The sequence below is a fragment of the Neofelis nebulosa genome, chromosome 4 (assembly GCF_028018385.1).
Source record: "Neofelis nebulosa isolate mNeoNeb1 chromosome 4, mNeoNeb1.pri, whole genome shotgun sequence".
In the NCBI taxonomy this organism is placed as follows: Eukaryota; Metazoa; Chordata; class Mammalia; order Carnivora; family Felidae; genus Neofelis; species Neofelis nebulosa.
The window spans coordinates 65,447,348-65,468,842 of NC_080785.1; the positions used below are offsets into that span (position 1 = coordinate 65,447,348).

General features: G+C 32.4%; 1 protein-coding gene across 5 annotated transcripts in view; it reads right to left on the bottom strand.

The window, feature by feature from the left end:
- The window catches only part of PHF14 (PHD finger protein 14), a 214,800-nt gene that overhangs the window by 59,577 nt on the left and 133,728 nt on the right, over positions 1–21,495 (bottom strand). For 4 of the 5 annotated variants that reach the window (XR_009260448.1, XM_058724985.1, XM_058724983.1 and 1 more), the window contains one exon: positions 1,686–1,803. Coding sequence is in view for 4 of the 5 variants with exons in the window: in XM_058724985.1 (XP_058580968.1) it covers positions 1,686–1,803 (118 nt within the window). In the remaining variant the exon portion in view is untranslated. Of the gene's footprint in view, positions 1–1,685; positions 1,804–7,853; positions 10,748–21,495 lie in introns of those variants that run through there. The other variant, XM_058724987.1, reaches the window with a different exon arrangement.

A 21,495-nucleotide genomic window follows, 5' to 3' on the forward strand; every position in this document is an offset into this window, starting at 1 on the left:
TTATACCACAAACAGTCCCGTAAGACAACACTCTATAATCTACAGTATAATCACTATTTTTTTCCATTTAAACACAATTTCTGTACAGCATTTTTAAATTATGCAATATAACTTTTGCTATTAAATATAATACCTCTTAAATCTGGGTCTTAATAAAATGCCTGGAAAATAATTCTTGATGTTGTATAGTTTAAAATCTTGAGCAAAAAAGCTTGATTATTACTAATAAAATGCAGAGTATATTCCACTTCAATAATCATTATGCTAATATATAAATTTTGTAATAAATTTGGTTTAAAAATGCTTTAAATAGCTTTTTTTTCTATAATAAAATGTTTTTCTGTAGCTTTTCACAAATCACTTTTTATAGATGGTGTCTGTGGTAACCTGGAACAAATAATTTTAACTGAAAAAAATACATTTTATTTTTGTTTTTATTTTTACTACAGCTTGTACGTTATTAAAGGTAAAACTGCAAAAATTATACAGATATCCATTATGCCTTTAGGATTACTCATGATTTTGGTATGTTCTGAAAATAGTGGCTTTTTATCATTTGGAGGATCTCAAATTAAAAGTGGATCATTTATTAATGAATTAGTAGACTGAATCCACATACCACGCTCTGTGGCCATTATCAAGGTTCTTAAACATTTGAAATTAGAATCTAAAGGCAACAATTTGGCCAAAAAATATGTATATGTACAGAAATATATATTTGATTCCACAATCAAAAAGGAATTTAGTATTAATTTTAATTGACTCTAGGAGAGACAAATGCATTTAAGTGGCATTTAAGAAAGATGGCTTCATATCCATATTACAATAGATAGCTAATTTCCACTGTCTACTTACGGAAGAACAATCCGCAGCTGATCAAAATGTCTTATTTCAAATATATTCAATATTTTTGTCAAACGAGTCAAAGTATCGGAGTCTATTCACTCACTTTAAAGAAACAATAATCTTAAACTGCAGATTACCACAAATTAAGGTTATAATATTGATATTCAAAAGATATAATTTCAATTTTTGGAGATAAACTACTAAACAACCTTATTGTCCTTTCTAATTATGTAAAAACTAGTTTTGTCAAAGAACAGACTTTTCTTTCCCCCACCCCATGATCATCTGTTTTGTTACTTAAATTCCATCTGTAAGTGAAATCATATGGTATTTGTCTTTCTCTGACTTATTTCACTTAGTTTTCAAACAGCCGTTATTAAAAATTAATTCACAATATACTTAATGAGTTATCTACAAAATAAAATTGGATTTTATTGGTTATTCTGTTGACTCATATTTATACACATTAATATATATTTGTCAAAACAAATTTCTCATGACTCAAGCCAGAATTACCCTGCCATTCCCTAGGTGTGGTAAATAAGCGCAGGGTGACTTTCTTTGGTGACTAGAACACTATTTAATATATTACAGTAACATAGAAAATACACAAAATTTACAGCTAAAACATTTCAGAAGATATTTATATAACTTAGTAGAGCTGTTTATTCCACAATTTAAGGGCAATAAAATCACCATGGCTAAATAGTCTTGAAGTACATTAGATTAAAATGTTGGTTATTCATAATTCTAATTCTCTTCAAAATCAGGAAGCTGATGGTATGATATGGCTATCAAAATGAAGTGAAACACTTTTTCTTATGGACTTTTCTCCTTACCTTAGAAGATGAAGAATCACACTCCTGACATATCCACCCATAGCCTGTTTGTTTAGGAGACTTTTTCAAAGGGGGATCCAAACAGCCAAAATGGTAGCACAGTCTGCATTCATCACACCTGTAGGGTAAAGAGATTTATGGTGTATCTAAATAATATTAAAAACTATCTTTTACAAAGACAAATGGCAAATTACCATACATTTCAACACTGTTAATTCTTCCCTTAGTTCACAAGATTATTAAATTAATGTCTATGACAAAGACAATCTAAAGCTGAAATCTATGTTTAAGGAGAAAACAAAATACAACAATAAAATTAAACAAAATAAATATCATTCAGAACACTTTGATAGCAGAAATGTTGAGAGCATATGAATGAATGTGTATAGCCAAATGTGTTCATAACACAATTTCAATTTTAAACATCAAGAATTAATCAATTATCCATTAGTTAAAAAACATTTAAGATGTATATAATTCTAGATTATAAATTTAATCTAATACATTGTGATTACTTAAAAAAACTTAAGCTGTAATCAATTCTATACAATGTACCTTATCACTCTTTCTCCAAGTGAAAGTAGATTGTAAATACACTTTCTAATGTTTATAGCATGTTAACACAATCTAGCAAATAAAAATCATTCTAAGAATTTGGTATTATTTTCTCAAATACAAAATATTCTCAAAATTACCTGTCACTCTCTCTCAGTGCATTTGGTTTTTCAGAGTACCTCCTAGTACATCCTTAAGCTTATCAACAAATATTTTGATACTGTCTTTGCCACCCTATAATGTGCAAAATCTAAGAAAACTATCATACCTATTCTTCGTTTCAGACAATCTCATCCTGCTGACAATGAAGAAAGATCTGCATTATTTCATTGTTTTGTACAATAAAATTTGCATCAGTTGGAATAACAAGACCAAAATTTAACAACAAACAACAAAGATGTATACATCTAATAGAAAGGATTTTGTCCTCATTTTCTCTGTGTTCTTTTAAGTTAAAAAAAATACTTTTCTTCAGTCTGTCAGATTCTCTTTATTTACTGTCTCTCTTACTAATTTACAACTTAAAATGTTGAGAAATCCAAATACAAAACCACGAAGAAATTTTTATAAAGCATGTGTTACTCAATAAATTGAAAAATCACTATTCAATAACCTTTATTATAAAAAAGGGGGGAAAGAACTATTGTTAGAAACAACACACCAAGAAAAACCATTGATTTTTAAAAACCATCAGAATAAAGGGGCGTATAAATCACATTTAGGTAAAAATTTCAAATCACGTTACAAAATCCAATGTCCCAAAGACCCATTTTGGAGATCAAGTTTCAGAAAGTTAGCAACTTAGTTAAGTTACTCAGGTATAAAAAAGTTTAAAACATAATATGTTGTAAGTTTACCCATTTTTCCTCTAAACTTTCTCCTTATGAACCATTTACATTTATGCAGTTTTCCAAAACCCTGATTTTAGACTCAAGACACGGACTCGAAAAGAATGATTTACCATGATAATTCTAATTACATGAAAAATGAAATCAAATAGGAATAACAGTACTTTATATACTATGCCAATATTATAAATAAACCAAAAACACATTTAAAGGCAGTCAAAGTATTCAAATACCTGTTGTTCTGGCATTAAGAAAAAATAACAGAATATATAGCGAACATCAAATTTAACATAAAGAAACTAAATGGCAAGCCCACACAATTTTATGTTCTTTCTTGTCAATATTACCTACTTATTTATGTTCTTTCTTGTCAATATTAACTACTTATTTACCTTTAAGTAGTTAAAACTTCAATTATATTATGTATAGTTACAGGAACCTTCAGAATATGAGCACTTCTGAATTTATGACAAAGTTGAGACTTCTAGATAGCTGAGGCCATATTCCTTCAAACATGAAAACTAGTGTTTCTACCATTTTGATGGAACATTTAAAAAGAATCACATTCTTTACTTCAGCAAGAAAATAAATATAATTTACTTTATCTTTGTCCTATCAGGGTCATGAATACAAGTAACACATGCTGCTAAGTGTTTAACTGTGTTTGGAGTACTATCTGCTGTTCTATTTGAATTCTTGTATTCAACTTTCATAGGTTTTCAGGGTATTAATTTGCTTGAAAAGTGTCAGCTACTGCTTTCTGATATTGTAACTATTTGTCTAAGCATTTTCCTAACAATAATTTGTTGTGGATTTAGAAAACAGATCTTTAACCTTAGTAAGACTATGCAAATGGACAATAAAAAGACATGAAAATGAGAACTTCTGAGTTAAGTACACGGACTCAATTTCAGTTTACTATATAGTCTTTTTTGCTTCACTTTAGGTTTTGGTAAATGTTCCTTAGAGTTCAGACTGCCAATATTCTGGGCTCTTGATAGGTGGAGAGTTATGGTATTACTGTTTTCCTAGTTCATATCAAATTATAACCTAATTATTGCATATTTACTTTAAAACTCTGTGTCATAACTTCAAATTATGATTTCTGTTGTATAAGTCACATCAAACACCATGATGAATATAAAGGTATATCTTAATTCGTTGTTTTGTAAATAATTTGTTTATATCACCTGCATAGATGAAGGGGATTCTTATTGTTACCTATGTATTTCCAGCTAATAACTTTAAGAATAAGTTTGCTACATTGATACAGTTCCAATTTATAGCTAATTCCAATTAACTGTAAAATCAGGTTATCAGCTCAAGAATAAATGCACTGGGAAAACAAAGGTTGTATATGCTAGATTTGTTAGACAATAATGTTGAAGTATATGCCATTTGGAAATGACCTAATTCTACTGATTACTTCATTAGTAATACCTTTTAGAATGACTTACTCTCCCTGTGGAACTCTAATGTATTTGTGATGGGTCTCAGAGGAAAGGCAGAATTTGCTTGTCAGAATTAGGGGGTGATATGGAAGTTCTTTCAAGTTATAGCTCATTCACCAGTAAATAAAAACTGTAATCCCAAGAATAAATAGCAAAAAAGAGTAGTTAATACACTTAGGAACTGCTAAAATCCAGGAGAAAAAAACACAAAGAGAAATAAATCAATCCTGAAATCAATAGCTCTGTTAATAAATATGCAAATAAAAGTTCTTTCTACAAATGACTGAAATTATTTCCATGTGGAAAAAGTATGGTTGTTTTTACATTAGAATATTGAGGACATCCATAGATTTATGTGCTGGTAACAAAAATATCCTGAATGATACAAGTAAACTTGAACAGAATGTGTACGAATTAATATATCAGAGACAAATGTAAGAGATACCACTAAGAATCCTAGAAACCAAAGAATAACGTAGATGGTAAAAATAGTGGATTACTTATTTCATGCACATACAAACACCACTATGAAAACTCTGGCATATTTTGTCAGCCAATAAATTCTAGCTATATTACAAATTCAGATCTTTTTTAAAAACTGAAAATCAGAAACTCCTAAGGGTATGCAACCATTCTTCTACCTAAAAGCTGAAATAAAGTTGAAGTAGTTTTTGATCAAATTGTTATTTATAGTTTCTACTTCTATTTCTTACATATACCTGGAAACATAATTGCAGCACATAATATATACGTATTTCATTTATCAGAAAGAATAGTGAATGCAATGTTTTAAAATCTTTTCCAAGAGCAGTCATTGACCCACAAAAGCATAGTGATATGACACAATATACTTTATTATGGAACACAAATGTCTATATAAAAAAAAAACATTATAATATACCAATAGCACACATACTGTATAGAAAGGCAATATCTTAAAATATTAAAAGAGAATATTAAACTAACCTTTAAAGAAACACTATGAATTCCTTTTAATAAAATACAAACTGGATGCTTAAAGAAGTATCCTTTAAACATCTAATAAATATTATACACATTGACACTACAGGGCATTCTAAAATTACAATTTTGATGAGAAAAAGTGAATCCAATTTATAAGATGAAAGGAAACCTGATTGTTTAATTATATTATTTAATACAAATATTAAATACAACTTCCTAGGTATCAGATTCATAAAGGACACAGATGTGTAAATAAAGCAGCTAAATATATGTGGTCTTTTACACATTTAACAAAATGCAGTGACGAAATAAACATAGTTCTGTATGAATTTAAAATACTTACTTAGCATATGGTTAATTATAGCACCCTAGACAAAGAAAAGGAAGAAAAGGACTTATGTTCATATGTCCTCTGATCCATACAAGTCATGTGTTTACCTAGTTACTGAGAATATGGATACAAGTAAAAAGAAACAACGGATTTATTTCTGCCTGTGCCAACAGAAAGGCTAAAAGCCAGTATTCCAAAGGATTTCTTTAACTATCTTAATTTCCAATTGATAATTTCACTAGGAGAATATGTTAAATAACTGTTTTTAAACTAACTAAAACAATTAAGTGTGCCTCCTATAATTTATAGCCAGAGGATAAGCTAAACTTCAGAAGAGAAATCTGTAACATGGGACTTGAAAAGGGATGTACATTTTTTGTGATCAAGTTGACCCATATTCACAGCTATTTTGTTATGTCAAGGAACGTTTTATTTAGATCCATGTCTATCATATAGCGTAGAATACTGACCCTAAAAATATATACCATTACATCTGTTCACTTAAAAAGAAAACAGACTAAATACTGAGAGAATTGATGGGTTGGGTTTCCTTACTTTTCATCATTTCTGTGTAAAAATTCTATACAAGAAAGATCCAAAGAACTGATCTTTTAATACTAACATTACTTAAATCTCACTAGCAGCTTAACACGCCCACATAAATCTATTAACAGATTGATAGATTCTTTCATTGAATAGTGGCCAATTATTTCAATTACCCATTTTAACAGATGGAGAAGAAGCAGGATTGTGGCCCATGAGTTAAATCACTTTTAAAATAATACAAGCTTGGACAAAATTCTCCATTCTTCCAATATCAGAATAACATTTCCTATCAATAAAGGTATATTTTATTCCTTATGTATTTTACAACAAACTTAGTGCAAACCACCTACATGAGCATTTTCCAAACAAAATAATTAGAAAATGTATTTTATATCATTCTGCAAATAGAAGACTAATGTAGAGATCTTCAACATATTTTCACTAGTGCCACTATAGACTTCTATTTTTATCACAGGCAATAATGACTGAATGAGTGGTAAGAAAGACAAAAATATTCTTTACACATGGAAGTATATTAACTGGAAAAAAATCTGGATAATTATTGAAATCCAAATTCACATTTAATGATAGCTTAAATAATGAGATCAATTCAGTTAGCTACATCTGCAGCAGCCAGGTTATAAGATTCAAAGTGAAACAAAAAAATAAAAATGAAACATAAAGAATTCTTAGAAAAATACACAATTAAGGTCAAGTACCTCCTCACAGCATGAGAGAATGATTAGACATTTCCATACCTGAAACACGTCTGCTTTGTTCTTTAATAAACTGATCTCCATCTGCTCATGCCCTTGGAAATTTTTCAGCAGTACAACCTGCTGTGCTCAAGCCCCACATAACTTTGTACTTCCCTGTTCATAATTAACTAATTATGCTCTAATCAATAGTGTAGATCCTGATTTTACAATGTAAATCAGATAAATGAGATAATAGCTGGGGGTCAATCTCATTTTATTTACAAAGCCCAGCGTGAACATCCAATTTCATTATATCTTATGTACCTGAACAGCAGTGAATCTTATCAGCAGGACTGCAGAAGTCTTAGAGTGAGCACTGGGAGAAAGAGGCCTACGTTTTTTAAAGTATTGGCAAACCATGTCCATCTCAGAAATATTTTTAATCACAATCCTTAACATTATGTATATTTACAAAGTGCCGACTCAGATAAGTAGGAAAAAATTGATCTCCATATGCCATGCAACCCCAAAGCTGAGTCTCTTAAACAAGTTTCACTTGTCAAAAACAATTTTAGAAAATAATTTTTTTTTAAATGTTACATTCCACTCTGCTATACAGAGTCCTTCTACATTCCTTGAATAAATTTTGGTGAAATATTCATAAAATATTCTCATGTTGTGAATCAAGTACAACAGTGGTAAGTTTTGTCAAAAAAGGAACATTGTTTAAAAAAAGTGGTCTCATTAAGTTAGGATATAAAAACAAGGAAATAAGATAATGGTAATAAATGATCATTATTTATTAGTCAGCAATCTATTTTTAATGCCGTAAATGTATAGTCAGAAAAATACCAAGAAATACATGAATAATGATGGCACAGAAGTGAGACATAAATCATTTCTAAACTTAAGATGGATAAAGGTTAAGGCTAAACTTTTTTTCATGTTCAAACATAACCCTAATATCAAATCTTTTTTTAACAAATGAATCAGTGAATTATGGACAAAGGCTATGTTTTTTGATTCACTTCTGTAATCTAAAGTACTGATTTCCCCATAATTAAAATTAAAAATTAAAAACATAAAAATTAAAAAAAATTGTTTTACTGAATTTATAAAAATAAAGACATTGTATGTATTGTAGATGAAACTCCCACAAACTCTTTTATCTAGAAACAGGTATTTCTGAAATTTTAAGGGCCCTTTTATGTACATTTAACTCCATCCTCAATCAATCAAGGACAACCACAACACATTGATTCTTTTAAAAACCATTACATACAAATGGTTCTCAAAGTGGTGTCCCTGGCCAGCAGCATCACTCAGGAACTTGTTAAAAATGCAAATTTTCAGGCCTCATCCCAGACCCCCTGACTCAGAAACTGTAGGGAGACAGGAGGAGGGAGTAAAGTTGAAGAAGAGGACAATAGGTAGGTGGAATAGCACAACAATCTGTGTTTTATCAAATCTTTCGTGGGATTCTAATATACTATAAAGTTTGAGAACCACCACTATATACTACTATGTCATTCTTCTTGTATTTCAGAGTCCTTTAATTCCCCTCCTGATATTTTAGTATTTTTTTTCATTTCCCTATTACGTGACAAATAACCATAATTTACCTGGCATGCAAATTTTTCGTCTGTGAAATACACACCATTTAGTGCATATTTTCTTAAAGACACATTAATATCTTCTTTGCAGAGCAACTGGGCCAATCATGGAAAAGAGTTTTAAAACTGTGGAAAAATGAGAGCACTTAGGAGATTATTAGGAAAGTATGTTTTATTCTACTCCCTTTAAAAGTTCTCTTACTCTAAATACATGTTTGCAGGACCTTATGAATTAATGAGATTTGTATTTGTGAAGTGTGACAAAGATTTTAGGGCTAGCACCAAATATGGAATAGCATATCCACCACTGGAGACTGCAAGATGGAGAATGATGATAATGTAGTATCATAATTAGAACCAAAGTGGAAAGGATTTTGATCAATAATAGTAACACCAAAACCACAAGGCTTAATGATTTCTCAAAAACCCAAAATAAAATGACCACTAGTAATTTCTCAGCATATAACAAAGCAGGGCCAGGAAGATTAACATATTCTTTTAAGGAAATGGCAATCTGACATTTTCTTATAATCAGCTGCAGGTCAGCAATAGTAATAATTACCAACTTTTTCTTAAGCTTATGTAGAAATAAATAATGAGTCTTTCGTTATTCCTAAAAAAAAAAAAAAAAAAGCCAACTGGTTTTGCTACAGGCTATTAATATTTTTCCTCCAATATTAAAAGATCTTTTGATAAGTTAATCTCAGTTTATACATACTTTATATACATATTACTTTTATTAAACATCTTATCCATAATATGGTTCCTTACTATAACTATAGATAACTACCATACAGCAACTTTATACTTACACTTGCTTTTGATTATTTATAACACTGCCTACTCTATTCCTAAAGTTTAAACTATTTTTAATTGCCACTATACCTGAAAAGATGTCCAAAACCACAATTATAAATCAGAAAATTCCAAGAGACATGTTGAGAATTACATGTATATGTACATTTCAATTTCAGCAAAGAGTCTCTTCTAAATCAGTTCAAGATGGAGTGATGGAATATTCAACGTATGTCTGTCGTTGATTTAAAACTGGATCATTAAAACTTGAAGATCAAATTTTAATTCTGTAAATCTCTGGAAAAATACAGATGTTGATGAAGATCTTTCAGCTGGCAAGCTGTATAGTCATTAAGCTTTGTATCTCCCTCCTTATTTCATAACCTCTTATTTAAGGTTGAGAAAAATAAAATTATACTGAACACAGAAAGTTTGTATTAAATCAATAGACTGAATAAATTTGGGTATTACTAAAAAATACCTAGAGATCAACACAGATATATTTTACTAATGAGGTTAAAATCTGAAGTTGTAATAGTTTCATGCTAATAATATTAGTGCTTTCACACTAGGATTAATGAGCCAAAACTAGAATGGCATAAGCTTTCACAAGTCTTTCACTTTTGCTGAATAATATAAATAGAAATAACCTTTAATATGAGTCTATAGTTGTTTCCCAATGTTAACATTTCATATATGAATATATGTATTAAGCTGGATTAAACAGGATAGCAGACTAGTGGAATGCATTGTCTTTCTTGTTACTGGTATTGTTCAACAACAACAGTGAGTAGTAGCACATTGCATTTAAGTCCCACAGGCTTCCATAGCTCTTCAGTAAGTCCAAACACCACATGTCATCATTTGCCAAAGAAGCAAGAAGGAAAGACATCACTTAATAAGACAATTCTGACAAGACATTATCTACTATTTTTCAACAATGCACATATCAAATATTTCTGATTAGTGCAAGGAAAAAAAAAGTAGAAAAAGAAAAAAATAGAAAAAAATCCACACAGGCAAATTAACTGCCTTGTCAGTCCAAGCAACAAACCAATCAATTACATTCTATCCAAACCTGACAAGCAAAGGCAACTTTTTGCAGTGATAAGCTTATGGGAAGGACAAGATAGCTGTTCTCCTTTACTTTATGTACTCTATTGAGAGTGTTATCCACATTTTTAAAATCACACTTATAAAAGAGGTTTCCAGGATTGCCTCCGAGGATGAGCTGTGGCAGAGTTGGGTCTCATGAAGGGTATCTACACAGTAAAGTGATAAGAAAAGAATATTAACATTTAAAGATCATAGCAGCTCTGTACTATGTCTTATGAAACATACTAACAATACCACAGTAGATTCAAATAACATATGATCTGGTCCAAAGAGACAGATACCCTAAATGCCATGATCTTGTATAGGTTCTTCCTAGTTAAAATGAAATAATTTTATCATTTGAAACATTGAGTTGCCTCCTCTTGTATTATTGTTATTATCAGTTTTAGTTGTCAAAATAAATCTATCTTACTAAAACAAAAAAGAAAATATAAAAATGTTGGAGGGTTTATATTTACATAAGCAAACATGTATTTGATCAATAAATATTTTGAAAAATTGCAATCTGCTGTATTTTCTTCAACTATGGCAATTTAACATAGTTAAACTATGCTGAATGCTTGAGAAACTATCCTGAATGCATACTGTATGCAACTGTGTTGAAAACAAGCACACCTAATAACTACAGGCTGGTTCTACTCAACTATAGAATCTCAGAGAGGAAATTTTCAAACGATTCTTATCCCCTGTGCCTACACTGCCTTCCTTTGTTAAAGACTATATTAGAAATGTTTGGTTACAATTGTAAAGAGTATATCCCTAACTAGCTCTTTTAGTGGAATGTGCAACAAAAATGGCAGAAAATACACCTCACTGTAAAGACCTGGTAGATTATGAATGTACTAATTTTAGCCAAAATTTCAAAACTTATTTCCATTTATTTCTCAAAATTTTCTCTAGTGTTTCTTGTATTTACTTCACTATCAACTTGTATTCATTTGCTACCTTGGTGCCTTTATTTTCTGGAGAAATTTTAGGTGCTTAGTGATTAGAAGAACTTTTTTTTTTTACTGTGATAATCATAAAAATTTATTTATTTCTTTCAGATACCCATGTAGCTGAGATGAAACTGCCAAAGTAGTCACACATTATAGAGAAACTTCATTTTAATATATAACTACTAGAAAGATGTGTTTAATGCTTCTAAGTTCCATTGAGAAAAAGAAAGTGAAAAGTGGCACAATCACAGACACATACAGCACTACTGAGAAGAGCTACCATGCCAAGCTGAATAATTTCCAAAGAAAGCAAAAACAAAACTGTACAAGAAAAAAAAAGAATGTGAAACACAGTTTTCAGAGAAACATACTTCTTGACATATGAGAAATAAACAGAGTTGAATTCCCTTGTTGAGTCACAGGGAAACAGAGAGGGAAGGCTGAATTCCCTTGTTGGATAGTCACATGTGTTAACTTTTCTCTGTGCTTCAGTCTCTAAGTGAAGAGCTTTAAGCAGATTCTGAATGTGATATTGAGAACTGCTTTGACTGCAAGCTAAGAACTATGAGATAAGCATAATGCAAGAGGAAGCAACCACATCATTTACCACAGAAGTATAATTAAATCTTAATTCCAAGTGTAAATGATGGAGACTAGCAGACAACCCAAAAGATATGTTGTACTTAACTCTGATAGGAATTTGAACATAAATACATTAGATATCATGGAAATCTGCTTTAAACCCCAATTAAATCTAAGCTGAAATTTAACTTAGAAAAAAACTAAGAGGCTATTGCTAATATTTCTCTATCCTAAAATTTCACTTAATATTCCAAATCTCCCTTACAGACAGAGTAAGCAGTGTGACTTGTTTTGGCTACTATCTTCCAAGGACAAAAGACTGACTATGTGGTCTTCTACATCAGAGATCAAGTTGTGGCTTTGTATTTATTCCACATGTATCTAGTAAGCTTACCTATAAATTAAGGTAGGAAAAAAAAAAGAATTAAGCATTTTTAAAGGGCTTCCCTGATGCATGCATCAACAGTCAGTACCTTGAAGAGTTGGAACTGCCTGCCAGGAAGCATCTACTTCTGACCCAACAAAGTCAACTATGCTAAAGTAGTGTCATCTGGAGAGAAGTATACCTCATGATTAGAGCATAAGCTACAGAGTCAAGACTACCCCAATTCTACCACTTTTTAGTTGTGTCATCATAGACAAGTAATTCTTAGTCCTCACTCAAAAAATATGGATAAAATCTGCATCTATTCTTGGAATTGCTCTGAGGAATACATGAGATAAAATATGGAAAGCACTAACTAGCACAGTGGTCCATAAAAAGCACTCTGTAAATCTCAGCAACTAATATGAAGAGCAGATTTATCAAGCAGTATAACAGTATTTACTGGAAGGGAAAAAAACTGTATTTTAATACATAATTTATATAATTGCAGTATGTAACTGGAATAATTTCTATTTCATTATGCTTAGTGCTCTGTACCTCAGTTTCCTAATTTCCAAAGTGGAAATGTGAATACCTCATAGGACTACTGTAAAAACTGAATGAGATGATACATTTAGAGAGCAAAGAATAGAGACTGGGACATAGTAAGCATCTAACATGAACATTAAATCCTAGCCATACAGAATTTAAAATAACATTTTTCTAGGTTCAGCTACAAATGTTAAAAATATTAGAGTCACGGGGCGCCTGTGTATTTCAGTCGGTTAAGTATCCAACTCTTGATTTCAGCTCAGGTCATGATATTATGGTTTGGGACTTCAAGCCTCGCATCAGGCCTGGGATTTCTCTCTCTCTACCCCCCTCTCCCTGCCCCTCCCCCAGGCACGCGCGCTCTCTCTCTCTCTCTCTCTCTCTCACAAATAAACTTAAAAAAATCTTTAAAACATTTTTAAAAATGAGATTCCTATACATTATTACATTGATATAAAAATCTACCAACTCCAAAATTTATACCCAGTGTTATTTTCAAATTCATTATATTATGTTTATTTCATATGTCCGAAACTATACAAAATCAATACAAATCAAAACCTTGTTACAGAAGGAACAGATGAAAACAGGATGTTTGATTAATAAAAAAAAATGAGAAAATATAGATGGTTTCTAATACTAGAACTTGGATTATGCTTGTTTTGTATGACTCCAAGGACTGAAATTATTAAGGAGAGACACGTCAGTTCACTTGAAGAGAGAAACTACAAATGGTCAGACCTGCCTCAAGAGAAAATGGGTTACTAGGGGTGTCTGGGTGGCTCAGTCGATTAAGCACCCAAGCTGACAGCTCAGAGTCTGGAACCTGCTTCAGATTCTGTGTCTTCCTCTCTCTCTGCACTCCCTTACTCGCACTCTGTCTCTCTCTCTCTCAAAAATAAATAAACATTAAAAAATTAAAAAAAAAAAAGAAAGAGGAAATGGGTTACTTACACAATTCTATCTGGGGCAGAAGGTCTCTCCCTGTCACTTAGTACTGAGTGATACTAGGCAGATGATTTAAGTGGTGGATGGATGGCGGGATTAAAACTTTGAGACCTTTTTCAGGACTGTACAGTATTTGTTTTGGAATCTCTTCAAGTTATGTAAGTTACAAAATTTGAGAAAAAATAAAGTTGATGCTTTACATATAAGAAAATGACTTCAGAGGTAACTTAAGTCGAGTCATGCATCTAGCTAATAGCACAGCTGTGGCTAGAGTCCCAGTCTTCCCAAATAATTGAATACGTAACAGATAATCTCTTCTGGATTACTTAAAATATTAACACATTGCCATGGAAAATAATAAAACATTTCAAAAACAAATTTTACTGACAAACAGATGAGTGAATGAGAAATATTTCATTGCTATATATACTTGAAATTATGATGTTTGCTACTCTAAAATTGCTTACTCCAGAAATACCACACTTCACTATGTAATTAATATATATCATGTTCAGGCTTTTGTTTTCTTTAAATACAATTACTCGTCTACAATGTACTTAATTTTAAAAGAAAAATAAAATTAAAAAATTCAAACACTGATAACATATAACATAAAAATATTTATGAACATACAAAATTATTTAAGGGTTTAGTGTTTTAATTAATATAGATTTAAAAGTCAAAGAATGTCATATTAAATACTGAATGTGCAAGGCATGTTAGCCATTCCACACATCTAACAACATCACCAAATGAGTATACATTTTCTTTTTAATGTAAATTTTATCAGAATACACCTTAACAAGAAAAATTCAGTGGCAGCTGGATTACCTTCATTATCCAAATAGGAGTACTGTGAAAACTAAACATCGCTTCTCAAATTTTACTAGTAGAAAAGCATTCTTAAAGTAACTAAAGGATACCTGGGTGGCTCAGTCAGTTAAGCATCCGACTCTTGGTATCAGCTCAGGTGATCTCATGGTCCTGGGATGGCATGGGCCTGCTGGGGAATCTCTCTCTCTCTCTCTCTCTGCCCTGCCCCCATGCTTGTTCTCTCTTTCTCTCTCTCTCAAAATAAATAAATAAATATTTTTAAAAAACAACTAACTGGGGTGCCTGAATGGCTCAGCTGGTTAAGCATCCAACGCTTGATTGTGGCTCAGGTCATGATCTCACGGCTTGTGGATGGGAGCCCCATGTTGGGCCATCGCTGAGTGTGGAACCTGCTTAAGATTCTCTCCCTTTCCCTCTACCCCTCCCCAGCTCCCACTCTTGCTCTCTCTTAACAATAAATAAACTTAAAAAAATAATAAAGTGTTCTTCACCAGATCCAGTTTATTTTCCAATTTCCTCTTTAGGTTCCTTTTATAATGTACTACACAGCAACATTTTATATTCAAAAACATTAACTTAAATCACTGATCACTGCTTTTTAAAAAGCCAGGTCTAAGACAAAAAGGCAACATTCTTGGTGGTAGGGATAGCCAAGTAACTTCTAAGAACAGTGATATAAAACATTCAATTTTAAATTTTAGACTTGTGCCATAAGACATCTCTCTTACCCTAAATTTGTTCAGTAAATGTTCATGACAGCCTTGGAATAATGCATTTGGAGAATAATGTAAAGGCAGGGTCTAGTGGAGAATAAAGAAGCAGGAGAATGCATGGCCTACTCTGAATATTAGGGAGGATACTGGTAGGCTTTCTACAATGACTGCAGCTCATGATTAAGCCATTTTATTGGGCAAGAGAAAGACCCAGAAGTTTGGAGAACTGAGATATATTAAAGCTACAGAATGCAGTTAAACAGTGGCAATAAAAATGAGTAAAGCCAGGGAGCCTGGGTGGCTCAGTCGGTTAAGTGTCCTACTTCGGCTCAAATCATGATCTCACAGTTCGTGAGTTCTGGCCCCACAGCGTGGAGCCTGCTAAGGATCCTGTCTCCGACTCTCCCTGCCTCTCCCATACTCGCACTCTCTTGCTCTCTCTCAAAAATAAATAAACATTTAAAAAAATAAAAAGTTGAATCAAAACAAACAGAGTGGAATCCATGGATGTCTCACCAGAAGAACCACAGAAAGAAGGCAAGAGAAAACACTGAAGAAGCTAAGGTGTACAGAATAATGTGATAGAGAGCAATGAAACAGATGTTGAGAAAGATCTGAAAGAAGCCACAAAAATGAAAAAGGGAGGGAATGGATATCAAGAAATATTTTGAAGGAAAATTGTTCCCAATTTATTCTGATATTTGTAGTTTTCAAATAATATACCACAGCTATATTTAAAAACTTTTTTTGGAACAAAATCATTATAATTCTATGAATAAAAGTAAATTCACTAAGATGCTATGAGTTCATAGGAGTTTAAACTCTTCTTTTCGAAATTTTTTATGTATATTTTTATAACAAACAAAACTTAAAATATACATGTTTCCACTTACCGGTCTTTAATTTTTTTTAATAATAAGACTTTATTTTTCAAACAGTTTTAGGAAAACTGAGTAGGCATACAAAGATTCACATATACTCCCTACACACACACACACACACACACACACACACACGCAGGCACGCACAAACACACATGCTTTAAATTTAAATGTTAAAGTTTGCATTTTCACATAACGGGCACTTTTGATAGCTCAGGGGTAAGGAAAAATGAAAAAGAAGAATGCCAGATAGAAACAGAGGAAGAAACAGACATGTGAAAATTTGGGAATGTGCACACTTCCTTGATTTTTATTCAGTGTAATGCTATTGGACAAGTCTCTTGAGTTAGACACAACAGAGATAAATATGAACTTTGAGAATCTGAAGGGAAGAGACTTTCAGATGAGGAATGAGCTAGCCTTAACTGCCTCTAGCATTCAGTGTATATTTTAAGATTCTTACATTAATTGTGAAGTAGTAAAATAATATTTGAAAAGCGTGAGTGATACATTAAGGATATATATTATAAACACTAGGGCAAATATTAATTCTTAAAACAGGGCCTAAATAAGACAACAATGGAGATAAAATGAATTTATAAAAAATACTCAATGCGAAAGTAAGCAGAAGGAGAGAATAAAAAATAGCAAGGACTAGATGAAATAAACAGAAAATACAAAGATGGCAGATTTAAATCCAACCATATCAATAATTATATTAACTCTAAGCAATGTAACCTAGTTAAAAGGCTAAGATTGTCAAACTGGATAAAACAGTAAGTTCCAACTATATGCTGTCTACCAGAAGTCCAATCCATTTTTTTTATTTATATTTTTGAGTTTATTTATTTTGAGAGAGAGAGAGAATGAATCAGCAGGGGAGGGGAAGAGTGAGAGGGATAGAGACACTCCCAAGTAGGCTCTGCACTGCACAAACAGTGCAGAGCCCAAAGTGGGGCTTCAGCTCACAAACGGTGAGATCATGACCTGAGCTGAAATCAAAAGACACACAACCAAGTGAGCCAACCAGGCGCCCCAAAATCTAATCGACTTCAAATACAGTTGTGTGTATGGGTGTCTACATATGTATGGAATACATATCTCCATGTATCTAAAAATATATAAAATAATTAATTATAAATATAAAGCTATTTTAAGCATAAAGATATAGATAGAAGTAAAGAGGAATAAAAGATACATCATGTAAACAGTAATCAAAATCTTATCAGAGTGCTAATATCAGACTAAGTAAGCTTCAGAATAAGAATGTTACCAGAGATTAAAAGGGACACTACATTGATAAAGAGACGAATTTGTCAAGAAGAAATAATGTATAAAGCAAATACTAATAGAACTGAAAGGTGATACACATAAATCTACCATTACAGTCAGAGACTTTAATACTCTTAGTAATTAATAGTACAAGTAGGTAGAAAATAAATATTTATAAAACACCTGAACAGGGGCATGTAAGTGGCTCAGTCAGTTAACTGCCTGACTTTGGCTCAGGTCATGATCTCACCATTCATGAGTTCAAGCCTCACGTCAGGCTCTCTGCGGTCAGCTCAGAGCCTGGAGACTGCTTCGGATTCTGCGTTTCCCTCTCTCTCTGTCTCTCCCCCACTCTCTCTCAAAAATAAAAACATTAAAAAAAATTAGGGGCACCTGGGTGGCTCAGTCAGTTGAGCATCCGACTTTAGCTCAGGTCATGATCTCATAGCTCATGAGTTCGAGCCCCACAGAAGGCTCTGTGCTGACAGCTTGGAGCCTAAAGTCTGCTTCAGATTCTGTGACTCTCTCCCTGCCTCTAACCCACTTGCATTCTGTCTCTCTTTCAAAAATAAACATTAAAAATGTTTTTAAAAATTAAAAAAAAACACCTGAACAATAAATATATTGACCTATTTTTATAGGACATCCCGTTCAACAAGTGATGCATATACATTCTTTTCAAGTGCACACAGAGTAAGACAGACCATATTCTGGGACATAAAATAAACTTCAATGAATTTGAAAGAACTGAAATCATAAAAAAAATGCTTTTTATAATAGTGTTTTGGCCAAGAGAACTGCCCTTCCTCTCTTAAGGCTCCAAAAGTCAATGATCAGGTTCAGCTAGGAGAGAATGGAGCTCTTGATCTTATGAGGTCCCTACATAAACACAGCTCTAGTATAAAGACTTGAAAAAGGCCAACTCATTTGGGTTTGGATCAATAAATATGGGAGCATATGCAAAAAAAGGCCAGGGATATTTAAACTCTGAGGTATCATGCCTATGTTGTTCACCTCTGAGTTCCGTAACTAAGTCCAGCATCTGGTGCAAAGGGTCATAGAATAATTATCTGCTAAATGAATACTTTTCTAAAAATTTCCCCAAAGACTTGGAACTTAATATAATGAAAGGGTAAATCCAAGGGCTAGAGAGAGAACTGGCATAGGTACTGTTAGGTAGCTTATACCTGTGAACCTTTGTAAAACCACAGATGCCCACACTTCAACCCCATAGATTTATACTACGGATTTAGACTCTCCAAGAGGTTTTTTTTTTCCTTTTTGCCTGTTTGTTTGGTAATTCCTTCCAAAGGTGATTTGCATCCCCAGCAAGCTTAGAACCACGATCTTAGGGCTTCAGCTAAAAGGGCTTCTGGTATAAAGCAGTGGTTCTCAAAGTATGCCCAAACTATCAGAATCAGCATTAATTGAGAACTTGTTATAAATAAATACACATTTTGAGGCATGTTCCCAGAACATCTAAAACAAAATTCTGTGGCTTAATAATCCTGTCAAGTAGTATGAATGTATCCTAAGAATTAAGCACCTCTCCTTAAAGTAGAGCAAATGGAGCTGGTATGAAGGAAACACACACAAAAAAAGAGGTATGGAAAGAAAGCTAAAGATAATAATAATAAAGAAGGTAGGAGACAAATTACAAATATTTCACAACTTAAGATGGACTAGCTAACATTCAACTAAGCAAAGATAAGTTTTATTTACATGGAAATATTTTGATCACTAAAATAAATCTTTTAAAAATCCCACAGAGAACTATACTACCTCATCTTGAGGATCTCTCCTACTTGGTAAACTTCTCTGGACTAAGTCTGTGGCCCGGCTCAACCAAGGACACCTATATCCAATTCTTTCAGTTCCTCCATTCTTTCCCCACTTCCCCCTGCCTTTTTTTTTTTTTTTTTCAGTTCCTCCATTCTTATAGAACATGATTTCCTACTAGTCCTTCAGTATCCATTCAGAAACACAGTCATTTACAAAAAAGTAAAGGTAGTAAAATTAGGACTGGATACCTGAGTTGTACAGAACAAATCTGTAACAGTTATGAAATCTATTTCCAGAGTCTGATTCCCCTCTATATTTATAACCCCATAACTTTAAATGCATTCCGGAAATTTCTAAAGCAACACTCCTAAAAAGAAACCTCATAATCCCAGATGATACCATTCATCTATTGTATGTCTCCAAAAATTAATATGGCCACTCATCTTTCTGTTACTAGCATCACCATTCTTTTCAATTAGTTATCTTAGTCAGTTTGGTTTAACATTCTGTTTTCTTCCTTGCCTCCCTGTTTTGGTTAATAGTGTTTTAACGTCTAGTGTGAAGTTAGGTCTCCTGAATCTTTCTAATCCTTCAATTTTTCCATCACTCATGGTTCCTAGCACCCAAACCTGTCTACCTCCAGTTGCACATTCCTTCATCACATATCAATCTTCTAAAGTACTATATACTCTCTATTATAATCTCTTGCCTTCAATGAATCCCCATTAGGACTCTTAAAATCTTTAGTTTGAATCTAAGGCCACACCTACCTTAAACCTACATTATACCTTATTCCAATGATCTCACATGCGATCAGGTGTCTTTATTCATGTTCATTCATTCTCTTGAAGGATTTGCTAGTTCTCATCTTAATCTCCTGAAACCTGCTCATAATTCAAAACCCAGCTCAAATGACACCTTGGTTTATATGAAGATTTCTCCCTTATCCTCTTAGGAATATTCCCATGATCCTCTAAGTTCTTATGTTTCTTATATATCCTCCGTTTAACAATTTGATGGATGAAAAAATGGATTTTAGCATCCTTAGTAAATATGAAACAGACCAGAAAATAAATCTGAGACTGAACACAGGACTCTTATTTTAAAAAGGAATGAAGAAAAAAAAAAAGATTTCATAATTTATTTACAAATGAAAGCTTCAAAAGAACAGTCAAGGAAATCTTTGGTCACTGTGCTCAATGCTCTACATGAAACTCAACTTTCCTTTTAAAAAATATCTACATTTACAGGCCATGTCACAACAAGGCCCTTGATATAACTAGGCAATTATTTGGTTCCTTGATAAATGACATGAATGAGTACCTGACAAGAGAAATTTGGATCTGGAAGATTTCAGTCACTTAAAAGGAAAGTTACTGATGGATGTAATTTCACTTGGATGTGACTGAATCCCACTGACTTAGTCTTTCCTAGGCCTATCTTCCTTGTGCAGCTGTCTGTGTCTATTATATGGAGTGTCTAACAGTTTCTTTCAAAGCAGAATTTCTCCTCCATTTGCTATTATTTGGAGAGAAGGTACTTAAAGAGTTACTTTCATATAGTTCAATCTATCAGTTCTCAAGTGCTCAAAATGGCTGCCTATTCATGAACTAAATCACAGTTAGGATCCTCGGCTTCATGTATTCTTTATACTAAAAGATCACATACACACCCAGAATGCATAAACAATTTTACACTAAGTCACATTATGTGGCCACATTTTTAATAGTATAGTGACAAGGTAATACTCAATCATCCTAACTTTTTCTACTCTTTACCCATAATGTTTTCCTCAAACTTGCCTAAATATTTTAGGAATACATACATACATTAAGTACCTCATTAAAAAAAATAATACTGTTTCTAAGGTCCTAAATATCACATTTTAAGAAACCATGGAGTATTCAGATAATTAGTTCAAAGAAAACCATGAAAAATTAAACAACTGATACAGTATCCATGAAAGGAAAGCTGAAGAAACCAGGTAATTCACTTCTTTTTTATCTTCTAAATTTCTTCCTCTCTCAT